Source organism: Canis lupus, chromosome X, assembly GCF_003254725.2.
Source record: "Canis lupus dingo isolate Sandy chromosome X, ASM325472v2, whole genome shotgun sequence".
In the NCBI taxonomy this organism is placed as follows: Eukaryota; Metazoa; Chordata; class Mammalia; order Carnivora; family Canidae; genus Canis; species Canis lupus.
This window is the reverse complement of record NC_064281.1, coordinates 45,830,885-45,852,403: the sequence shown is the minus strand read 5'-3', so window position 1 is coordinate 45,852,403 and position 21,519 is coordinate 45,830,885. Positions and strand designations below refer to the sequence as shown.

Below are 21,519 nucleotides of genomic sequence, written 5' to 3'. Positions count from 1 at the left end.
ATCTTGGATTCTGGGATCAGCCCTGAGCTGAAGGCAGAAGCTTAACTGCTGAGCCACCCAGGGGTCCCTAGTTTTTCTTTTTTTTAATTTTTAAAAATTGATGATTTGCTTGTATTTGCTGATCTAAATTTTTAAAAAAATTTATGATAGTCACACACAGAGAGAGAGAGAGAGAGAGAGAGAGAGAGGCAGAGACACAGGCAGAGGGAGAAGCAGGCTCCATGCACCGGGAGCCCGACGTGGGATTCGATCCCGAGTCTCCAGGATCGCGCCCTGGGCCAAAGGCAGGCGCTAAACCGCTGCACCACCCAGGGATTCCCCTAGTTTTTCTTAATGACTTATTTAGCATAATGCCCTCAAGGTCCATGCAGGTTGTTGCAAATGGTAGGATTTCTTTTCTTATGGCTTAATGAAATATTATTCCACGTGTGTGTGTGTATCATATTTTCTTTGTCCATTCATCTTTTGGTGGACGTTTAGGTTGTTTACATGACTTGGTTATTGTGAATCAGGCTGCAGTGAACATGGAGTTGCAGATATTTCTGAAACATAGTGATTTTGTTTTCTTTGAATGTTTACCTAGAAGTGGAATTACTATATCATGTGGTAGTTTTATTTTTAATTTTTTGAGGAGCCTCCATACTTTTTTTCATATTGTCTGTACCAAGTTAAAATTCAATAGTGTGTAAGTGTTCCTTGTTTGGACATTTTCAATGTAGTCCTCCAGTCCATGAACACAGGTTATCTTTCCATTTATTTGTGTCTTTAATTTCATTGATGTCTTATAGTTCTCAGTGTAGAGATTTTTCACCTTCCTGATTATTTTTATTCCTAAGTATTTACAGTTTTGATACTATTGTAAATGGGCTGATTTTCTTTATTTTTTATTATTATTTTTTAATATTTTATTTATTTATTCATGAGAGACCCACAGAGGCAGAGACAGGCTGAGGGAGAAGCAGGCTCCACATAAGAAGCCCGATGCTGAGCTCAATCCCATGACTTGGGGATTACATTCTGAGCCAAAGGCAGATACTCAACTGCTGAGCCACCCAGGCTTACTGGGCTGATTTTCTTTATTTCTTTTTTGGATGATTTGTTGTTAGTATATAGAAATGTTACTGATTTTTGTATATTGATTTTGTATCCTATAATTTTACTGAACTTATTAGATCTAAGTTTCTTGGTGGCATATTTATAATTTTCTATATATAAAATCATGTCATTTGCAAATAGAGACAGTTTTACTTCTTCCTTTCTAATTTTGATGCCTTTTATTTCTTTTTCTTTTTCTTGCCTGATTGCTCTGGTGGGTTTTCTAGTATTGTATTGAATAAGATTGGTGAGAATGGGTACCCTTGTCTTCTTCCTGATCTTATAGGAAAAGCTTTCAACCATTCACCATTGAGTATGAAGTCAGCTGTGGGCTTGTTGTATATGGCTTTTATTATGTGTTTATTATACTGTTTTTTGAGAGTTTTTATCATGAACAGATGTTAAATTTTGTCAGATACTTTTTCTGTGCTTTTTGAGACAATTACATGATTTCTTTTTCATTCTATTAATATGATGTATCACCTTTGTTGATTTGCTTGTATTGAAGCATTCTTGCATCCCACAGATAAATCCCACTTGATCATGGTAAATGCTTCCTTTAATGTACTGCTGAATTTAGTTTGCTACTATTTTGTTGAGAATTTTTGCATCAATATGTGTCAGGGATATTAGTGTGTAGTTTTCTTGTAGCATCTTTTAGTGTCTTTATTTGGCTTTGGTATCAGGATAATGCTGACCTCCTAAAATGAATATGAGAGGCTTCCCTCCTCTTTGATTTGTTTTGAAGAGTTTGAGAAGAATTGAAATTAATTTATTTAAATATTTGGGTAAAATTCTCTAGTGAAGCCATCTGGTCCTAGACTTTTCTTACTGGAAGGGTTTTTTTTTATTGCTGATTCAGTCTCCTTACAAGTAATTGATTCAGATTTTCTATTTTTTCCCCAATTCAGTCTTGGTAGATTGTATGTTTCCAAGAACTTAATTCATTTCTTGTAGTTTGTCCAATTTGTTGGTGTAGAGTTGTTCATAGTTCAATTTGTTTCCTTTCTGTTGTTCAAATTGGGTAATATCTATTTTATCTTCTGGTTTACTGTCTCTGTTTTTCCTCTCTTCATTTTGCTGTTGAGCCCATCCAGTGAATTGTCATTAAAGTTATTGTAGCATTCAGTTTTACTAGTGCCATTGGTTCATTTCTGTATCTTCTACTTTGCAGAAATTCTCTATTTTTTTGCTGACATTTTCTATCTGTTCTTTAGTTTCAGGCATATTTGTAATTGTTCACTGAAGCATTTTTTGATTACTCCTTTAAAATCCTGGTCAGATAATTCTAACATCTGTGTCATCTCAGTATTAAGACTATTGATTTCCTTGCTCATTCCAGTTGTGATTTTCCTTGTTCTGGATATAATGAGTGCTTGTTTTCATGATATCCTGGATATTTGCGATATTATGTTAGGAGATTCAGGGTATTTTATCTTCTGTTTTTGCAGGCGTCTTTAGACACTACACTTTAGAGGCAAGGGAAGGAGGTATCACTTAGTTATTGACAGGTGGGAGTGGAAGTCCAAGTCTCTTGGTCTCTGTCGACACTACTTTAGGTCCCCCTGCCCCTAGTCAGGTTGCCTTCTCCTCTCCATCTAAGTTCATACATCCAGTAAGTGGCAAAGGTGAATCAAATCCAGGCAGTTTGGCTCCCAACTCTGTGTTTTTAACCTCTGTGCTATAGTGCCTCTGAATACTGTACAGGATGCCGTGAGTGATTGTGGGGATTGTGTCACATTTTGACAATATAGGTATAATTCGTAGCTCAGTTTTCTCCCCAGTTCCTTTTATGCAGGCTTCAAATTCACTGGTTTTCCCCTCATCCCCTTAGCCTGCTCTCTTACTACTCACCACTTATGAAACTTTTGGTATCACTTGTCCATCTTCCTCTCTAGAATGTCCACTCCATGAGGGCAGTGGCCGTTCTCAATCAATATTTATTGAATTTTTAAAAAGATTTTATTTATTCATGAGAGAGAGAGAGGCAGAGACATAGGCAGAGGGAGGAGCAGGTTCCTTGCAGGGAGCGTGATATGGGACTCCATCCCCAGACCCGGGTTCACACCCTGAGCCAAAGGCAGCCACTCAACTGCTGAGCCACCCAGGTGTTCCAATATTTATTGAATTTATGCATTTACCCCTTTAAAAAATATTGGTCGAATGTCTACTGTAGACAAGACTCTCTGGTACAAAAGCTGGGAATAATTCATCTTAATTTTGAGACCTGGTGTTGTGATAATTGGCCTCTTCACTAAGGAAGCAAGTTAGCACATAGGCACCCTTGGTCCCAGGTAATAATTATTGAGACCGTGCAGCCAGAAGTCTGATTTTCATCCATCTGTCCTCCTGATGTGAGGAATTATCTAGCCCAATGAATGTTTGTTGAATTGAAGAATAAATAAAACACATCTGGGAGATGGATAAGGGGAAGACTTCTGGTGAGCAAGATCAATGCTTTCTGTCAAAAGTAGTCGGGACAGATAGCAAGTAAATGAGCAGTTGCGAGTCTACATCGTGAGTGTTGAAATAGGGATAGTGTTCATGTGGTGCCATGGTGGCAGGGAAGAGGAAGAACAGGAATGTTCTAGGCACAGGGAGCTATGTGTGAGGAGACCCAGAAACCAGAAAAGCATGCCACTGAGAGTCCAGCTGGGTTTTTATTTTTATTTTTATTTTTTTTTTAGATTTATTTTTTATTGGTGTTCAATCTACTAACATACAGACTAACCCCCAGTGCCCGTCACCCATTCACTCCCACCCCCCGCCCTCCTCCCCTTCTACCATCCCTAGTTCCTTTCCCAGAGTTAGCAGTCTTCACGTTCTGTCTCCCTTTCTGATATTTCCCACACATTTCTTCTCCCTTCCCTTATATTCCCTTTCACTATTATTTATATTCCCCAAATGAATGAGACCATATAATGTTTGTCCTTCTCCGACTGACTTACTTCACTCAGCATAATACTCTCCAGTTCCATCCACGTTGAAGCAAATGGTGGGTATTTGTCATTTCTAATAGCTGAGTAATATTCCATTGTATACATAAACCACATCTTTATCCACTCATCTTTCGATGGACACCGAGGCTCCTTCCACAGTTTGGCTATCGTGGCCATTGCTGCTATACACATCGGGGTGCAGGTGTCCCGGCGTTTCATTGCATTTGTATCTTTGGGGTAAATCCCCAACAGTGCAATTGCTGGGTCGTAGGGCAGGTATATTTTTAACTCTTTGAGGAACCTCCACAGAGTTGTCCAAAGTGGCTGCACCAATTCACATTCCCACCAACAGTGCAAGAGGGTTCCCCTTTCTCCAATCCTCTCCAACATTTGTGGTTTCCTGCCTTGTTGATTTGCCCCATTCTCACTGGTGTGAGGTGGTATCTCATTGTGGTTTTGATTTGTATTTCCCTGATGGCAAGTGATGCAGAGCATTTTCTCATATGCATGTTGGCCATGTCTATGTCTTCCTCTGTGAGATTTCTGTTCATGTCTTTTGCCCATTTCATGATTGGATTGTTTGTTTCTTTGGTGTTGAGTTTAATAAGTTCTTTATAGATCTTGGAAACTAGCCCTTTATCTGATATGTCATTTGCAAATATCTTCTCCCATTCTGTAGGTTGTCTTTGAGTTTTGTTGACTGTATCCTTTGCTGTGCAAAAGCTTCTTATCTTGATGAAGTCCCAATAGTTCATTTTTGCTTTTGTTTCTTTTGCCTTCGTGGATGTATCTTGCAAGAAGTTACTGTGGCCAAGTTCAAAAAGGGTGTTGCCTGTGTTCTCCTCTAGGATTTTGATGGAATCTTGTCTCACATTTAGATCTTTCATCCATTTTGAGTTTATCTTTGTGTATGGTGAAAGAGAGTGGTCTAGTTTCATTCTTCTGCATGTGGATGTCCAATTTTCCCAGCACCATTTATTGAAGAGACTACTTTCTTCCAATGGATAGTCTTTCCTCCTTTATCGAATATTAGTTGACCATAAAGTTCAGGGTCCACTTCTGGGTTCTCTATTCTGTTCCATTGATCTATGTGTCCCTTTTTGTGCCAGTACCACACTGTCTTGATGACCACAGCTTTGTACTACAACCTGAAATCTGGCATTGTGATGCCCCCAGATATGGTTTTCTTTTTTAAAATTCCCCTGGCTATTCGGGGTCTTTTCTGATTCCACACAAATCTTAAAATAATTTGTTCTCTCTGAAGAAAGTCCATGGTATTTTGATAGGGATTGCATTAAATGTGTAAATTGCCCTGGGTAACATTGACATTTTCACAATATTAATTCTGCCAATCCATGAGCATGGAATATTTTTCCATCTCTTTGTGTCTTCCTCAATTTCTTTCAGAAGTGTTCTATAGTTTTGAGGGTATAGAACCTTTACCTCTTTGGTGAGGTTTATTCCTAGGTATCTTATGCTTTTGGGTGCAATTGTAAATGGGATTGACTCCTTAATTTCTCTTTCTTCGGCCTCATTGTTAGTGTATAGAAATGCCACTGATTTCTGGGCATTGATTTTGTATCCTGCCACGCTACCGAATTGCTGTATGAGTTCCAGCAATCTTGGGGTGGAGACTTTTGGGTTTTCTATGTAGAGTATCATGTCATCGGCGAAGAGTGAGAGTTTGACTTCTTCTTTGCCAATTTGAACGCCTTTAATGTCTTTTTGTTGTCTGATTGCTGAGGCTAGGACTTCCAGTACTATGTTGACTAGCAGTGGTGAGAGTGGACATCCCTGTCTTGTTCCTGATCTTAGGGGAAAGGCTCCCAGTGCTTCCCCATTGAGAATGATATTTGCTGTGGGCTTTTCATAGATGGCTTTTAAGATGTTGAGGAATGTTCCCTCTATCCCTACACTCTGAAGAGTTTTGATCAGAAATGGATGCTGTATTTTGTCAAATGCTTTCTCTGCATCTAATGAGAGGATCATATGGTTCTTGGTTTTTCTCTTGCTGATATGATGAATCACATTGATTGTTTTATGAGTGTTGAACCAGCCTTGTATCCCCGGAATAAATCCTACTAGGTCATAGTGAATAATTTTCTTAATGTGTTGTTGGATCCCATTGGCCAGTATCTTCTTGAGAATTTTTGCATCCATGTTCCTCAGGGATTTGGTCTGTAATTCTCCTTTTTGGCGGGGTCTTTGTCTGGTTTTGGAATGAAGGTGATGCTGGCCTCATAGAACGAATTTGGAAGTACTCCATCTCTTTCTATCTTTCCAAACAGCTTTAGGAGAATAGGTATGGTTTCTTCTTTAAACGTTTGATAGAATTCTCCTAGGAAGCCATCTGGCCCTGGACTCTTGTGTCTTGGGAGGTTTTTGATGACTGCTTCAATTTCCTCCCTGGTTATTGGCCTGTTCAGGTTTTCTATTTCTTCCTGTTCCAGTTTTGGTAGTTTGTGGCTTTCCAGGAATGCGTCCATTTCTTCTAGATTGCCTAATTTATTGGCGTATAGCTGTTCATAATATGTTTTTAAAATCGTTTGTATTTCCTTGGTGTTGGTAGTGATCTCTCCTTTCTCATTCATGATTTTATTAATTTGAGTCTTCTCTCTCTTCTTTTTAATAAGGCTGGCTAATGGTTTATCTATCTTATTAATTCTTTCAAAGAACCAACTCCTGGTTCTGTTGATCTGTTCCACAGTTCTTCTGGTCTCGATTTCGTTGAGTTCTGCTCGAATCTTTATTAACTCCCTTCTTCTCTTGGGTGTAGGATCTATTTGCTGTTTTTTCTCTAGCTCCTTTAGGTGTAAGGTTAGCTTTTGTATTTGAGTTCTTTCCAGTTTTTGAATGGATGCTTGTATTGCGATGTATTTCCCCTTAGGACTGCTTTTGCTGCATCCCAAAGATTTTGAACGGTTGTATCTTCATTCTCATTAGTTTCCATGAATCTTTTTAATTCTTCCTTAATTTCCTGGTTGACCCTTTCATCTTTTAGCAGGATGGTCCTTAACCTCCACGTGTTTGAGGTCCTTCCAAACTTCTTGTTGTGATTTAGTTCTAATTTCAAGGCATTATGGTCTGAGAATATGCAGGGGACGATCCCAATCTTTTGGTATCAGTTCAGACCCGATTTGTGACCCAGTATGTGGTCTATTCTGGAGAAAGTTGCATGTGCACTTGAGAAGAATGTGTATTCAGTTGAGTTTGGATGTAAAGTTCTGTAGTTATCTGTGAAATCCATCTGGTCCAGTGTATCATTTAAAGCTCTCGTTTCTTTGGAGATGTTGTGCTTAGAAGACCTATCGAGTATAGAAAGAGCTAGATTGAAGTCACCAAGTATAAGTGTATTATTATCTAAGTATTTCTTCACTTTGGTAAATAATTGATTTATATCGACTTTTGATGGGTCATTAAGCCCATTCACGTTCAGAGTTACTATTGAAAGATATGAGTTTAGTGTCATCATGATATCTATTCAGTCCTTGTTTTTGTGGATTGTTCCACTGAACTTCTTCTAAAGGGGAATTTTAAGAGTCCCCCTTAAAATTTCTTGCAGAGCTGGTTTGGAGGTCACATATTTTTTCAGTTTCTGCCTGTCTTGGAAGCTCTTTATCTCTCCTTCCATTTTGAATGAGAGCCTTGCTGGATAAAGTATTCTTGGTTGCATGTTCTTCTCATTTAGGACCCTGAATATATCCTGCCAGCCCTTTCTGGCCTGCCAGGTCTCTGTGGAGAGGTCTGCTGTTACCCTAATACTCCTCCCCATAAAAGTCAAGGATTTCTTTTCTCTTGCTGCTTTAAGGATCTTCTCTTTATCTTTGGAATTTGCAAGCTTCACTATTAAATGTCGAGGTGTTGAACGGTTTTTATTGATTTTAGAGGGGGGGGGATCTCTCTATTTCCTGGATCTGAATGCTTGTTTCCCTTCCCAGATTAGGAAAGTTTTCAGCTAGAATTTGTTCAAATACATATTCTGGCCCTCTGTCCCTTTCAGCGCCCTCGGGAACCCCAATTAAACATAGGTTTTTCTTCCTCAGGCTGTCGTTTATTTCCCTTAATCTATCTTCATGGTCTTTTAATTGTTTGTCTCTTTTTCCTCAGTTTCCCTCTTTGCTATCAACTTGTCTTCTATGTCACTCACTCGTTCTTCCACCTCGTTAACCCTCGTCGTTAGGACTTCTAGTTTGGATTGCATCTCATTCAATTGATTTTTAATTTCTGCCTGATTAGCTCTAAATTCTGCAGTCATGAAGTCTCTTGAGTCCTTTTTGCTTTTTTCTAGAGCCACCAGTAGCTGTATAATAGTGCTTCTGAATTGGCTTTCTGACATTGAATTGTAATCCAGATTTTGTAACTGTGTGGGAGAGAGGACTGTTTCTGATTCTTTCTTTTGAGGTGAGGTTTTCCTTCTAGTCATTTTGCTCAGTGCAGAGTGGCCAAAAGCAAGTTGTATTGGGAAAAGGAGAAAAAGAGAGGAGAGAAAGAAGGAAAGAAAAGAGAAAGAGGAAAAAAAAAGGAAGAAAAAAAAAGAAGAAAAAGAGAAAGAAAAAGAAAGAAAGGAGAAAAAACGGGGGGTGGGGGAAGGAACCAAATCAAAAAGCAAAACAAAACAAAACAAAACAAAAAAAGAACCACGGGGGAGTATCTTCTGATTCTGTGTACTTTAAGTCCCTTGGCTTCTCCTGGAAGTTGTCCGTCTAGCTGGTCCTCTGGGGGAGGGGCCTGTTGTGCTGATTTTCAGGTGTTAGCAGTTGGGGGAGCTGCTGTGCCCCTGCCTGGTGCAGGGCTCAGTGGGGGTTGTTTACCCCGTGAGGCCCCAGGAGCAACAGCCCTAGTGGCGGGGCCAGCTCTGGAGCCCTGGATTCAGCTCCAGCGAGGTCTCTGTCTGCAGGGCCTGGAGGCTCCGGGGCGGGGCCACTGCTCTGCTCAGCTCGGGGCAGGAGCGTCCTTGCTGTCCTGGGCCCTCCCGGTCTCTGCCTGTCCCGGGGGGAGGCCGGATCCTGGGCTGTGTCCCCGCGCCCTGTGCTCCGGGGCCTGCGTTGTTGGATTCGCGCTCCCGGGCCGCGCAACCCCCTCCGCGGAGCCCCTCCGAGCTGCTCCTGGAACCGCGCAGCCCCCTCCGCGGAGCCGCCACCTGAGCCCCCCCCCCCGCCCCCCGAGCTGCTCCTGGAACCGCGCAGCCCCCTCCGCATGGAGCCTCTTCCTCTGCCCGAGCCCCTCCGAGCTGCTCCCGGGGCCGCGCAGCCCCCTCCGCGGAGCCGCCGCCCGAGCCCCTCCGAGCTGCTCTGGGTCCCGCCGGGTCCCGCCGTGCGCGCTGCAGCCCTTAGGGAGCTCGGCGCACTCTCCCCGGGGCGCAGGTGTCTGTTACTGTTCCAGGGAACCCGAGGGCATCCTCGCCCTTCTGGGTCCTCCTCCACCTCCCTGGGAGCCCCTTTCCGCCCGGGAAGGTCGGTGCAGCTCCTGCTTCTCCGGGACGGGGCTCTCCTGTCCTGGGGACACTCGCCCCGGCCTCAGCCCGGCTCCTCGCGGGGCCCCTCCCCCTTGGATGCCTTTGTTTCTTTATTTCTTTTTTCCCGTCTTCCTACCTTGATAGAAGCGCAAACTCTTCTCACTGTAGCATTCCAGGTGTTCTCTCTTTAATTCTCAGGCCGAATTCATAGATTTTCAGGATAATTTGAAGGTTTTCTAGGTAATTTGGTGGAGACAGGTGATTTGGGGACCCTACTCTTCCGCCATCTTGCCCCTCCCTCCAGCTGGGTTTTTAGAGCAGGGCTGACTTCATGGGCATGTGACCCGTCACACAGAGCCTCATATTTGGAGGGAGACCCCATGCTTGAGGTTTAATGCTCTGTGGTTGTTGTCTTGAAATTCTTAACTTTACCTTTGAATTTATGTTTTCTTTATGAAATTCAGTGGGACAATGGAGTGTGTCCTAGGGACTTAGAGCTTTAGCTCATATATGGTCCTCCCCTCCTTCTGCCTCCCCACTCCCTAAACAGGTTCTTGGTTGGCTGTTTAGGGTACTAGGCCTGGGTGCAGGTGCAAGAGAGTCAGGGTTAGGTGCATCCATCCTATGCACTGAGTCACAGGCAGTGGCCTGTGCTTGCCCCTTGAGTTTCCTCATGCCAAGGGAGCATGACAATAAATAACAAATAAAAAGCCCCATGACAAGTTGAGAGAGACTGCAGAAGAAAGGAAAAAGGGTTTTGTTGTTTTTTTTTTTTGCTGTTTTATGAATAGGGGGCCCCTGCTTTTCAGTTGCACCGGGTCTCACAAATTGTGTAGCTGATGCCAGAGGCCAGAGGTAAGGCCAGAGAGGCAAGGCCTTTTAGACTATGGTAAGCTTATACTTTACCTTAAGAAAACCAGGAAGCCTGTGAGAGGTTCTCAGCAAGGATTGACAGGATCAAATTTGTGTTTTTAAAATGATCACTTTGGCTCTGGTTTGGAGAACCAGTTGGGTGAGGACAGAGTAGAGGCTAGGGACCCACTTAGGAGGGCAGGAGAGTAATCCTGCCAGTTAGAGATAATAGGGGCCTGGATCAGGGCAGGGTGGGTAAGGATGACAGCAGGGCACAGTTGATATCTAATCAGGAGATAGAATGATAGGACATAATGGTAACTTGAATGGCAATAGCAACACATACAGAGCACTTACAGTGTACCAGGCACTATTGTAAATGCCTTATATGGATTAACTCATTTATTTTTGATAACCTTATGATGTACATACAGTTTTTATCCCCACTTTAGGGATGAGAAAACTGAGGCACAGAGAGGTAATAGCCCAAGATCCCACAGCCAATGATGGCAGGTACAGACAGGATATAAACCCAGGCAGTCTGAGGTTATGGTGCCAATTGCCAAGAGAGGGAGCAGGTTTAGGGTGCAGGCAGAGGGAGAAATTGAATTTACCTTTGTGAAATTTGAAATATGTAAGGAGGCTATCTAGTAGAAGTACTGGGAGGCATTTCGAGGGAGGGGTCTGAAACTCAGAGGCATCTGGCTTGCTGTTACAGGTGTGTAGAGGGCACATGAAACTCTGGCAGTAAGATCAACAGAGGAAAATGAGGAAAGAAGAATGCCTAGGTAAGAAGGCCTAGGAAACATCAACCTTTAAGGAGTGGGCAGGAGAAAAAGAGTGCAGTGGGAAACAGAAGGAGCAGCCAGAGACATAATTAAGATCACATCACATCCCTGCTTGTTATTGTCCCATGGATTTGCACGGATTCACATTTGTAGCCTCTCCCATTGTCAATATTCCTCACCAGAGTAGGAATATTTACCATTGACAAATCTACATTGACACATGATTATCACCCAAAATCCATAGTTTACATCAGTGTCTACTCTTGGTGGTGTACATTCTATGGGTTTGGACAAATGTATAATGACATGAATCTACCATTATAGCTTTTTCATATCGTACAGATAGTTACACTGCCCTAAAAAAAATTCTCTGTGCTATGCCTGTTTGTTTCTCTCCCCCTCCTAACCTCTGGCAATGGCTGATGTTTTTACCATCCCGATGGTTTTGCCTTTTCTAGAATATCATATAGTTAGAATCATAGAATGTGTAGCCTTTTCAGATTGGCTTCTGTCACTTAGTAATATGCATTTAAGTTTCCTCCATGCCTATTCATGGCTTGATAGCTCATTTCTTTTTAGCGCTGAATAAACATTTCATTGTTTGGTTGTACCACAGTTTATCCATTCACCTACATCTTAGCTGCTTCCAAATTTTGGCAGTTATGAATAAAGCTGTTATAAAATAAACATCCATGTGTAGGTTTTTGTGTGGATATAGTTTTCAATTCCTTTGAGTAAATGCCAAGGAATGTGATTGATGGATTGTATGTTAAGAGTATGTTCAGTTTTGTAAGAAACTGCCAAACTGTCTTCCAAAATGGCTGTACCATTTTGCATTCCACCAGCAATGAATGAGAGTTCCTTTTCCTCTGCCTCCTTATCAGCATTTGGTCTTGTCAGTGTTCTGAGTTTTGGGTATTGTGATAGATGTATAGTGATATCTCGTTGTTTTAATTAACGTTTCCCTAATGAAATATGTAGAGCACCTTTTCATATGCATATTTCCATCTGCATATCTTCTTTGTGAGGTTTCTTTTTTTTGGTGAGGTTTCTATAGAGATCTTTTTGCCCATTTTTTTTTTCCAATCGGGTTTGTTTTGTTGTTAATTTTTAAGAGTTCTTTGTATATTTTGGATAACATCCTTTATCAGATATGTCTTATGCAACTATTTACTTCCAGTCTTTGGCTTGTCCTTTTATTCTCTTGACAGTGTCTTTTAAAGATCAGGGTTTTAATTTTTACTAAGTCTATTTTATCAATTCCTCCTTTTCATGGATTATGCCTTCAGTGTTACATCTAAAACATCATTATTGCTGTACCCAAGCTCATCTAGGTTTTTATCCTGTTATCTTCTAGGAGTGCTAGAAGATATTTATTATATTTATATTATATATTATTTATTTATTATATTATATTTAGGTCTGTGATCCATTTTCAGTTCATTTTGTGATGTGTACAAGGTCTGTCTAGATTCATTCATTTGCATGTAGATGTGCAGTTCTAGTACCATTTGTTGAAAAGACTATCTTCTACCTTTTCTCTTTTGTCAAGGATTAGTTGACTGTATTTATGTGGATCTATTTCTGGGATCTCTGTCCTGTCCTGTTGATCTGTTTGTCTATCTTTCATCACTACCACACTGTCTTGATTACTGTAGCTTTAGTAAGTCTTGAAGTTAGGTAGCATCAGTCTTTCAACTTTGTTGTTTTCATTCGATATTGTGTTGGCTATTCTGTGACTCAGATATTTTGGACAGTGTGAATTTATTGTGGCACCGATCCAATGGGTGATTTTTCTCTAGCCATGTCCAATAGTCTAGTGTTACATAGTTGGATTGTGTCAAGGTTGGAATTTGCACATGGTGGGTGATGGAAAGGCAGTGGAGCAAGGGACTTGAGGATATTTATAGGAGAATAGCTATAGTGAGGAATGCTGGAATCTAAGATAGATTGGGGAAGAAGGGTGAAGTTAAGAATAGATGAAAAGCAGGATCAAGGGGTTTTAAAGGCAAAAAACAGGTGAAATGAATGAGAGCTGGATGATTACTTATGGTCACATTGTGTGATGTATGAATTTCATATACCAGATGTGGAGCAATTGCAAGTGTTGATAAGGTCTGGGTGATGACCATGAGAATTGATAGCTGAAGGGGGAGTAGGGACAGCAGCATCTGAAGATGAGAATGCCAAAGAGCTAAGGGGCCAGAATGTTGGGCCTCTGCATCAATACTGATGTCATGTGGGATATTGGCAGGACTTAGGATGGAGAGGAAACTGTGAGCAGGTTCTTTAATGAGTGAAAAGGAGTATGTTGGGGAATTGAGTAGCTGATGATAAAGAGGAGTGGGAAGAGGCATGGCTAGATGATATGAAGCCCAGAAGAGTAAGAGATCTTACATAGGGGTAGAGGAGAGTTGTTCTCAAAGTCTCACTGGAGAATGAGGGGAATATCTACCCCCAGCACAGCGTATAACCCTGAGTTATAAGGGTCTGGTAGAAAGCACAACTTCTGCCTGACAGGGCTGTACCACAGTGCTGCTTAGGCATTTTGTGGCTAAGGACCAGGTTTGTTTGTTTCTTTAAATTTCCAATTCATAATGGACCAATCATTTGGTAAAATAAAAATTGCTAGAAAAGTGGTTGAACAAAAAAAAAACTATACAAAATACAAATCCCAATTTTTTATTGTTAGATTCAACAATAGCCATAAGATTACTCAGCCAAATTGCCATAAAAGTTATTGGATGCTTACTCTGACTTTTTGTACTTATGACAGACCTGTGGTAAACAGCTTACAGATCAGCATTAGTCTGTGGACCACACAACATGGCACTCCTATAGAGAAAATGGCTTTCTCCTAGGAGAAGCTTCCATCAGTTAAGCCAGGATGGTGAAGAAGAGGTTTGTTGTAGGGGATGTCAATTAGAGAGGTTTGTTTACCAAGGAATGGGGTTGCTGGAGGTACAAGAGAAATGCTGATGACCAGCGGAAGTTTGGGGGTAGAAAACACATATAGCTATATGGGATGAAAGTTTAGGAGAGAGGAACAACTGGAGGGGTTCCTTAATGAGCAGTGTCCAAGGCCAACAGGGTATGAGACAGAAAGCATAGAGGCCAGGGAAGTGAGTTAATGAATGCTACAGGGCCTATGGAATATATTTAAAGAAAGTTGAAGCAGGTGAAAGGTGAGGTGTGCTTCTCTGTGCTCACCGTGCTAAGCACTTTTATTATACATTCTCTGAGCCCTTAAAAAAAAAACTCTACCAAACTGATGGTGATATCCTCAGTTTATTGATATGCAGCAGGTTTTACAGGCATAGAATTATTGATTGGGATGGTGGTAGGGTCCTAATCCCAGGAAGTCAGTTTATGAACATGATCTTGGACAAAACAGAGTTCTGCCCTATTTTTTAATGCTCCCTGCTGTGTGTGGCTGTCCAAATAATTTAGGAATTTGATCTTAGCCAGAGTTATTAGGAGGGCTGTTGATGACTTCTTTGGTGAGGAAGGGTTTAGTTTTGTAAGATTACCACCTCACAGACATGCAAACTCAAATTTTCAAAATTAAATATTTTTTAGACATTACAGTATGAAATAAGTAACACATGTTCATTGTAGAGAATTGAAAAATACAAATAAGAGAAAAATGATTACTTGTTATACTTCACTCAGAACCACTATCAATTAAAATACTCTTTTCAATTCTTTTCATTTAGTCAAGTAAAATAGCTCAGTAAAGTTTAAGTTTTTGATTATATGTTGAAGTAAGAATATTTTGGATATATTGGTTAAAATCTTATTAAAATTAATTTTATCTGTTTCTTTTTACCTTTTTAATGTGGCTACTAGAACATTTAAACGTACATATTTGGCTCACATTATATTTCTTTTTATAAAAAGATTTTATTTATTCATTCATGAGAAACAGAGGCAGAGTCATAAGCAGAGGGAGAAGCAGGCTCACTATAGGGAGCCTGATTTGGGACTCGATCCTGGGCCATGGAATCACGTTCTGAGTCAAAGGCAGATAGATGCTCAACCAGAGTCACCCAGGCGTCCCTCACATTATATTTCTATGGGATGGCACTGTTTTAGAATCTCTTATAGCTTTAACCATTCTGAGTCTTTAAAAAAAAGATTTATTTATTTATTTGAGAGAGAGAAAGTGTGTGAGCCAGTTAACAGACTGAGCCACCCAGGCGCCCCTTGACCATTCTGAGTATTTTTTTTAAGATTTTTTGTTTGTTTATTCATGAGAGAGAGAGAGAGAGAGAGAGAGAGAGAGGCAGAGACATAGGCAGAGGGAGAAGCAGGTTCCCCCCAGGGAGCCTGATGCAGGACTTGATCCCAGGACCCCGGGACTACAACCTGAGACAAAGGCAGATGTTCAACCCCTGAGCCATCCAGGTACCCCTACCATTCTGAGTCTTTTTTTTAAAAAAAAGATTTTATTTATTTATTCATGAGAGACACAGGCAGAGGGAGAAGCAAGCTCCAATGCAGGGAGCCTAATGTGGGACTTGATCCTGGGTCTGTCTCCAGGATCACACCCCGGGCCAAAGGTGGCGCTAAACTGCTGAGCCACCCAGGGTACCCACCATTCTGAATCTTAATGAAGCTTGCTGTGTACATTTTTAGCTCTGTTATAATTGTTTTATTTTTTTATTATTTTTAAAAGATTTTATTTCTTTATTTCAGAGAGAGAGAGCATATGTGAGTAGGGGAGGAACAGAGGGAGAGAGAATCCTGAAGTGGACTCCTCACTGAGTGTGGAGCCTGACATGGGGCTCAATCCATGACCCTGAGATCATGACCTGAGCTAAAACCAAGAGTTGGACTCTTAACCCACTGAGCCACCCAGGCGCCCCCATGATATAATTGTTTTAGACCAGCGTTGTTCAATATACTTTTTGTATTAATATGTTTGATAATCTGCCCGGTATGGTAATTTGTAGCCACATGTGGCTACTGAGAATTTGAAATATAGCTAGTATGATGTAGGGAGCGCATTTAAAATTTTATATAACTTGAAATAATTGAAATGTAAATAGCTATGTGTACTGGACAGCACAGTTCTAGACCTTATGAAAAATAACATTTTCATAAACCTTGGCCGATTTTTCTCTTTTCTAGTTGTGTTGGTGTTGAAGAGGAAAAGGCTGCTGACATTGACCTCTACCACTGCCCCAACTGTGAAGTCTTACATGGGCCCTCCATTAGTAAGTAGATCTTGAGGTTTCCAAGAGAAGGTGGTCCAGAGGTGAGACAAAGCTAAGGAAACAAAGGGAGATTGCCTTTGCCTGAGCACTTGGGAAATAGCAAAAGCCTGTGCAGGCCCCACAGGCTAGCAGCTGCCCCACTGAGAGGGCAGAAGTACAGAGCTTTACCTCCCTAGGGACTTCCCCTGGAGGAAACCTCAAACTCACTAGGAACTTTCCTTGAGTTTGTGAGAGCCTCGTTGGCTCCAGGTGCTCCAAGAGGTTGTTAGATTGGAAGAGAATCAGGATCTGTTGAGGCCTTTATTCCTGGAACCATACATAGCTCATGGCCATTCTGACTCACAGTCTCTGTCTTTTTCTGGCTTAGTGAAAAAACGCCGTGTATCTTCAAAAGGGCACGATACACACAAGGGGAAACCAGTGAAGACTGGAAGCCCTACATTCATTCGAGAGCTCCGGAGTAGGACCTTTGACAGGTGAGGGTTGGTACATGCCAGGGCTCTGGGAGGCTAGGATCTGTCTCTTTCCAACTTTCCCACTGGCTGCCCTATCAGATGCCTCCCTGACTTGGGAATGTCTGCAGGGCTCTGCCTGTTCCCTCTGGGGAGGGATCTTCTGTTTTAGTCATTTTCTAAGAAACATTGTTAGAGTTTCATTTGACATGCAGTGTATGTTAATGTCCACTTGTAAAAACTTCTGATAGATTGGGAATCAGTTTTTGCCTCTTAGGAAAGGGTATTTGCTTGCACCCAAGAAATGCTTCAACTAAGAGTCTAAAGATCAGAAAGTTTAATTCTCTCATTTAGAGAAAAGGAAACTCTTTTTAAAAAATATTTTATTGGGGATCCCTGGGTGGCTCAGTGGTTTAGCGCCTGCCTTTGGCCCAGGGTGTGATCCTGGAGTCCCGGGATCGAGTCCCACGTCGGGCTCCCGGCATGGAGCCTGCTTCTCCCTCCTCCTGTGTCTCTGCCTCTCTCTCTCTTTCTCTCTCTCTATCATAAATAAATAAATAAATCTTTAAAAAATATTTTATTTAAATTTAATTTTCCAACATATAGTATAACACCCAGTTTTCATCCCATCAAGTGCCCTCCTTAGTGCCCATCACCCAGTTACCCCATCCCCCCACACTCCTCCCCTTCTGCAACCTTTTGTTTCCCAGAGTTGGGAGTCTCTCATGGTTTGTCTTCCTCTCTAATTTTTCCCCCACTAAGTTTCCCTCCTTTCCCTTAGAGTCCCTTTCACTATTTAAAAGGAAGCTCTTTAAAATTTAAATGTTTGAGTGATCATGTATTTCTTTTAAATCCAAAAAATTTTTCCTTTTTAATCTGTTTTTTTAATTTTTTAATTTTTATTTCTAAATTAAACTCTGTGCCCAAAATGAGACATGAACTCACAACCCCGAGATCAAGAGTCACATGCTGTACTGACTGAGCCAGCCAGGTGGTTTTTTCCCTTTTAAAAATATTAAAATGGGCTTATTAAAAATAAATTACAAGAACAAAAATGAGTTAGAAAAGTAATGAATAAAGAACTCTCTTTTGCTTAGTTTTTAATTCATGCAACCATTTTCAGCTTTCCTGTAATTGAAATGTTATTTAGAATTATGTATCTTCAACTTAATATTCCTTGATTTGTTTATTCAGGGGCAGCGAGTCTCCTTTCTACTCCCTCAGATCCCTTCCCTAGTTACCAACGTCTTGTGCATTTTTTAAGAAATAGGTTTTGCTTAAATAAACGTCTTTGTGTGTGTGTGTGTGTATCCTGCTTTTTTTAAAAAGCATAAATACACTCTGTATTCTGCATCTTGCTTTTTTTAGCCTAAATTATATATCTTGGAGATTAATCCATAACAGCATATACAGATGTTTTTCATTTTTCATGGAAGTTTAGTATTCCATTGTAGGGATATGTAATTTATTTAACCAGTCTTCTATTGATGAACCTTTAAATTGATTCTAATATTTTGCTGTTAGAAAAAAAGTGCTGCAGTGGATGTCTTTGTACTTAAGTTTTTGCATATGTGGATAAGTATATGTGTAGCTTTACTACCTAAAAGCGAAATTGCTAGATCAAAGACCCTATGCTTTAAAAATGTTGATGAAAACACTAATTCAAAAAGGTATATGTACTCCAGAGTTTCCTTGTGGGAAATTTTAATCTTAATTTTTAATTTTTATGTAGTCTAATTTATTTATTACTATTTTAAATTACTACTGGGCCTGGTCTCATGTTTTTTCTGCTATTCTATGACTTCATTTTTTTCAATTTAATCTTAGATCCATCTAGAATTATATAAAGAATGAGATAGACATTGAGCTTAATATTTTTCCAGATGTTTGTTTCAACACAACTTGGTCAATAGTTTATCTTTCTCCAGCATGGTTTTTTAAAAATGTTTTCTAGTTAACTAAGTATGTGTTGAGAAAGTGGTTGTAAAAATTGTTTTTTTAATCAGTCTTATCATTTTTTCTTTTTTAAGTTTATTTTAATTCCACTGTAGTTAACATACAGTGTTATATTAGTTTCAGGTGTATGATATAATGATTTCAACAATTCTATGCATTACTTAGTACTCATCATAATAAGTGTAGTCTTAATCCTTGTCACCTATTTCACCAATCCCCCACCTATCTCCCCTCTGGTAACCATCAGTTTGTTCTCTATAGTTAAGAGTCTGTTTTTTGGTTTGTCTCTTCATTTTTCCTTTGTTTTGTTTCTTAAATTCTATATGTAAGTAAAGTCATATGGTATTTGTCTTTCTCTGACTGATTTATTTCCCTTAGCATTATACTCTGTAGGTCCATCCATGTCATTGCAAAAGGCAAGATTTCATTCCTTTTTATGGTTGAATAATAGTTATTGTGTGTGTGTGTGTGTGTGTGTGGATAGATATATATAGAGATGGATAGCACATCTTCTTTATCCATTTATCTAGTTTTTAAAAATACTATTTTTATTTTTTACATGTTCTTAAAATATTTTATTTATTTATTCATGAGATACACACAGAGGCAGAGACATAGGCAGAGGGAGAAGCAGGCTCCCTGGAGCCTGATGCAAGACTCCATCCCAAGACCCTGGGATCATGACCTGAGCCAAAGGCAGATGCTCACCACTAAGCCACCCAGGTGCCCCTATGTATTATTTTTAAAGATTGTATTTATTTATTTGACAGAGCATGAGCGAGGGGGAGGGGCAGAGGGAGAAGCACTCCTTGCTGAGCAGGGACCCTGACTTGGGGCTAGATCCCAGGACCCTGGGATCATGACCTGAGCTGAAGGCAGATGCTTAACTGACTGAGCCACCCAGCTGCTCCTATCCATTTGTCTATTGAATGACACTTAGGCTGCTTCCATAATTTGGCTATTTTAAATAATGCGGCAATAAATATAAGGGTGTATATACCCTTTTGAATTAGTGTTTCTGTATTCTTTGGGCAAAATACCCACTAGAGTGATTACTGGATCATATGGTAGTTCTATTTTTATTTTTTTGAGGCACTTCATAGTGTTTTCCATAGTGGCTGCACCAGTTTCTATTCCCATCAGCAGTGCATAAGGGTTCCTCATGGTGTGTTTGTCCACATCCTTGCCAACACTGGTTTCTTTTATTTTTGATTTTAGCCATTCTGACAGGTGTGAGGTGATATCTCACTATATTTTGGATTTGCATTTCTCTGGTGATGAGTGATGTTGAACATCTTTTCATGTGTCTGTTGGCCATGTGTATGTCTTCTTTGACATGTCTTCTGCCCATTTTTAAATTGGATTACTTGTGTTTTTTTGTGTTGAGTTTTGTAAGTTCTTTATATATTTTGGATACTAACCCTTTATTGGATATGTCATTTGCATATTAGTCTTTTCTATTTGCCAATATATATATTTTTTAATTTTTAAAAAGACTATTTATTCATGAGAGACAGGGAGAGAGGTAGAGATATAGGCAGAGGGAGAATCAGGCTCCCTGTGGTGAGCCCAATGCAGGACTCCATCCCGGGACTCCGGGATCACACCCTGAGCCGAAGGCAGACGCTCAACCACTGAGCCACTCAGGCATCCCTTTGTCAATGTTTTAAATGGGTGATGCTGCTTTGGGTTTGAGTAAATTAGTTAAATTTGCAGATATATCTTTTTTTTTTTTTTCTGAGCAGGCTGTTGGCTGATTTTTTTCTCTTGCCATCCAAAGAAGAGTACCCTATTGACAAGATATCCTTGGTTAAGCTCCCCACCTCTGCCAATGACCAGGCTTCTTGCCTAGGATAGGTCATTTCTTCCTTGGCACATGAGGTGTATGCCATTAGTTGCTAACCCACCTTAAGGTCCACGAAAGAATGCCCTACCTCTTGGCTGAATGGCAGCATCAATGAGGCCTTCAGTGGCAGAGCCTCTGGGGCTCAGTCTTTCTCTCATGTGACCCACAGCTCAGATGAAGTGATTCTGAAGCCCACTGGAAGTCAGCTGACTGTGGAATTTCTGGAAGAGAATAGCTTCAGTGTGCCCATCCTAGTCTTGAAGAAGGATGGATTGGGGATGACGTTACCCTCACCATCATTCACTGTGAGGGATGTGGAACACTATGTTGGTAAGCATCATGGACCCTTTTAACTGTGACATTGTTTATTCCCATCAAGTCCTGTGACTCTTCCCCTCCAGTTTTCTTTTCAATCATCTTGGAAATCTGAGGTAAAGTGATTTATCCAGAGTCATTTTTTGGCAAAACTAGAACCAAAATCCTGCTTTTCTTTTCCTTTTCCTCCTCATAGGCCACAACCCCCCAGACTGAGCACCACCCCCTCCCCCCACCTTTTTCTTACCTGGGGAATTCCAGGGATCTTGGTGGTCTCTCTACTGTTGAGATGAGAAAACCTTTGACTTTCACCCTCATGTCTTCTGGGCATGAGTTTTTGGAGATAGGAAGAGAAGTGAGAAAATTGGGCCCAGGCACGTGGATTATATCATGAGTGAGGCTGTATGTCAGGCTGTTCTGTTGCTCTAGCAGGCCTGGACCCAGCACATAGATTTAAGGAGAGTGTGAGGGATTCCTACCCCTGCCTCCCAAACATGCACACACAAATATAGTGTCTGAGGTGAGAAGTTTTGAGTGTCTGTCCATTCTAGGGACAGGTGAGGAGGGGAGGGAGGCTTCCCTGGTCCAAGACCACTTGGTGC

The 21,519-nt window shown here is 40.7% G+C and overlaps 1 protein-coding gene across 8 annotated transcripts in view; it reads left to right on the top strand.

The window, feature by feature from the left end:
• PHF8 (PHD finger protein 8) overlaps positions 1–21,519 on the top strand; it is a 106,026-nt gene that overhangs the window by 19,252 nt on the left and 65,255 nt on the right. For all 8 annotated transcript variants that reach the window (XM_025468546.3, XM_025468545.3, XM_049107269.1 and 5 more), the window contains exons 3-5: positions 16,263–16,348; positions 16,716–16,824; positions 20,772–20,932. In XM_025468546.3, the coding sequence (XP_025324331.1) occupies positions 16,263–16,348; positions 16,716–16,824; positions 20,772–20,932 (356 nt within the window). The remainder of the gene's footprint in view (positions 1–16,262; positions 16,349–16,715; positions 16,825–20,771; positions 20,933–21,519) is intronic.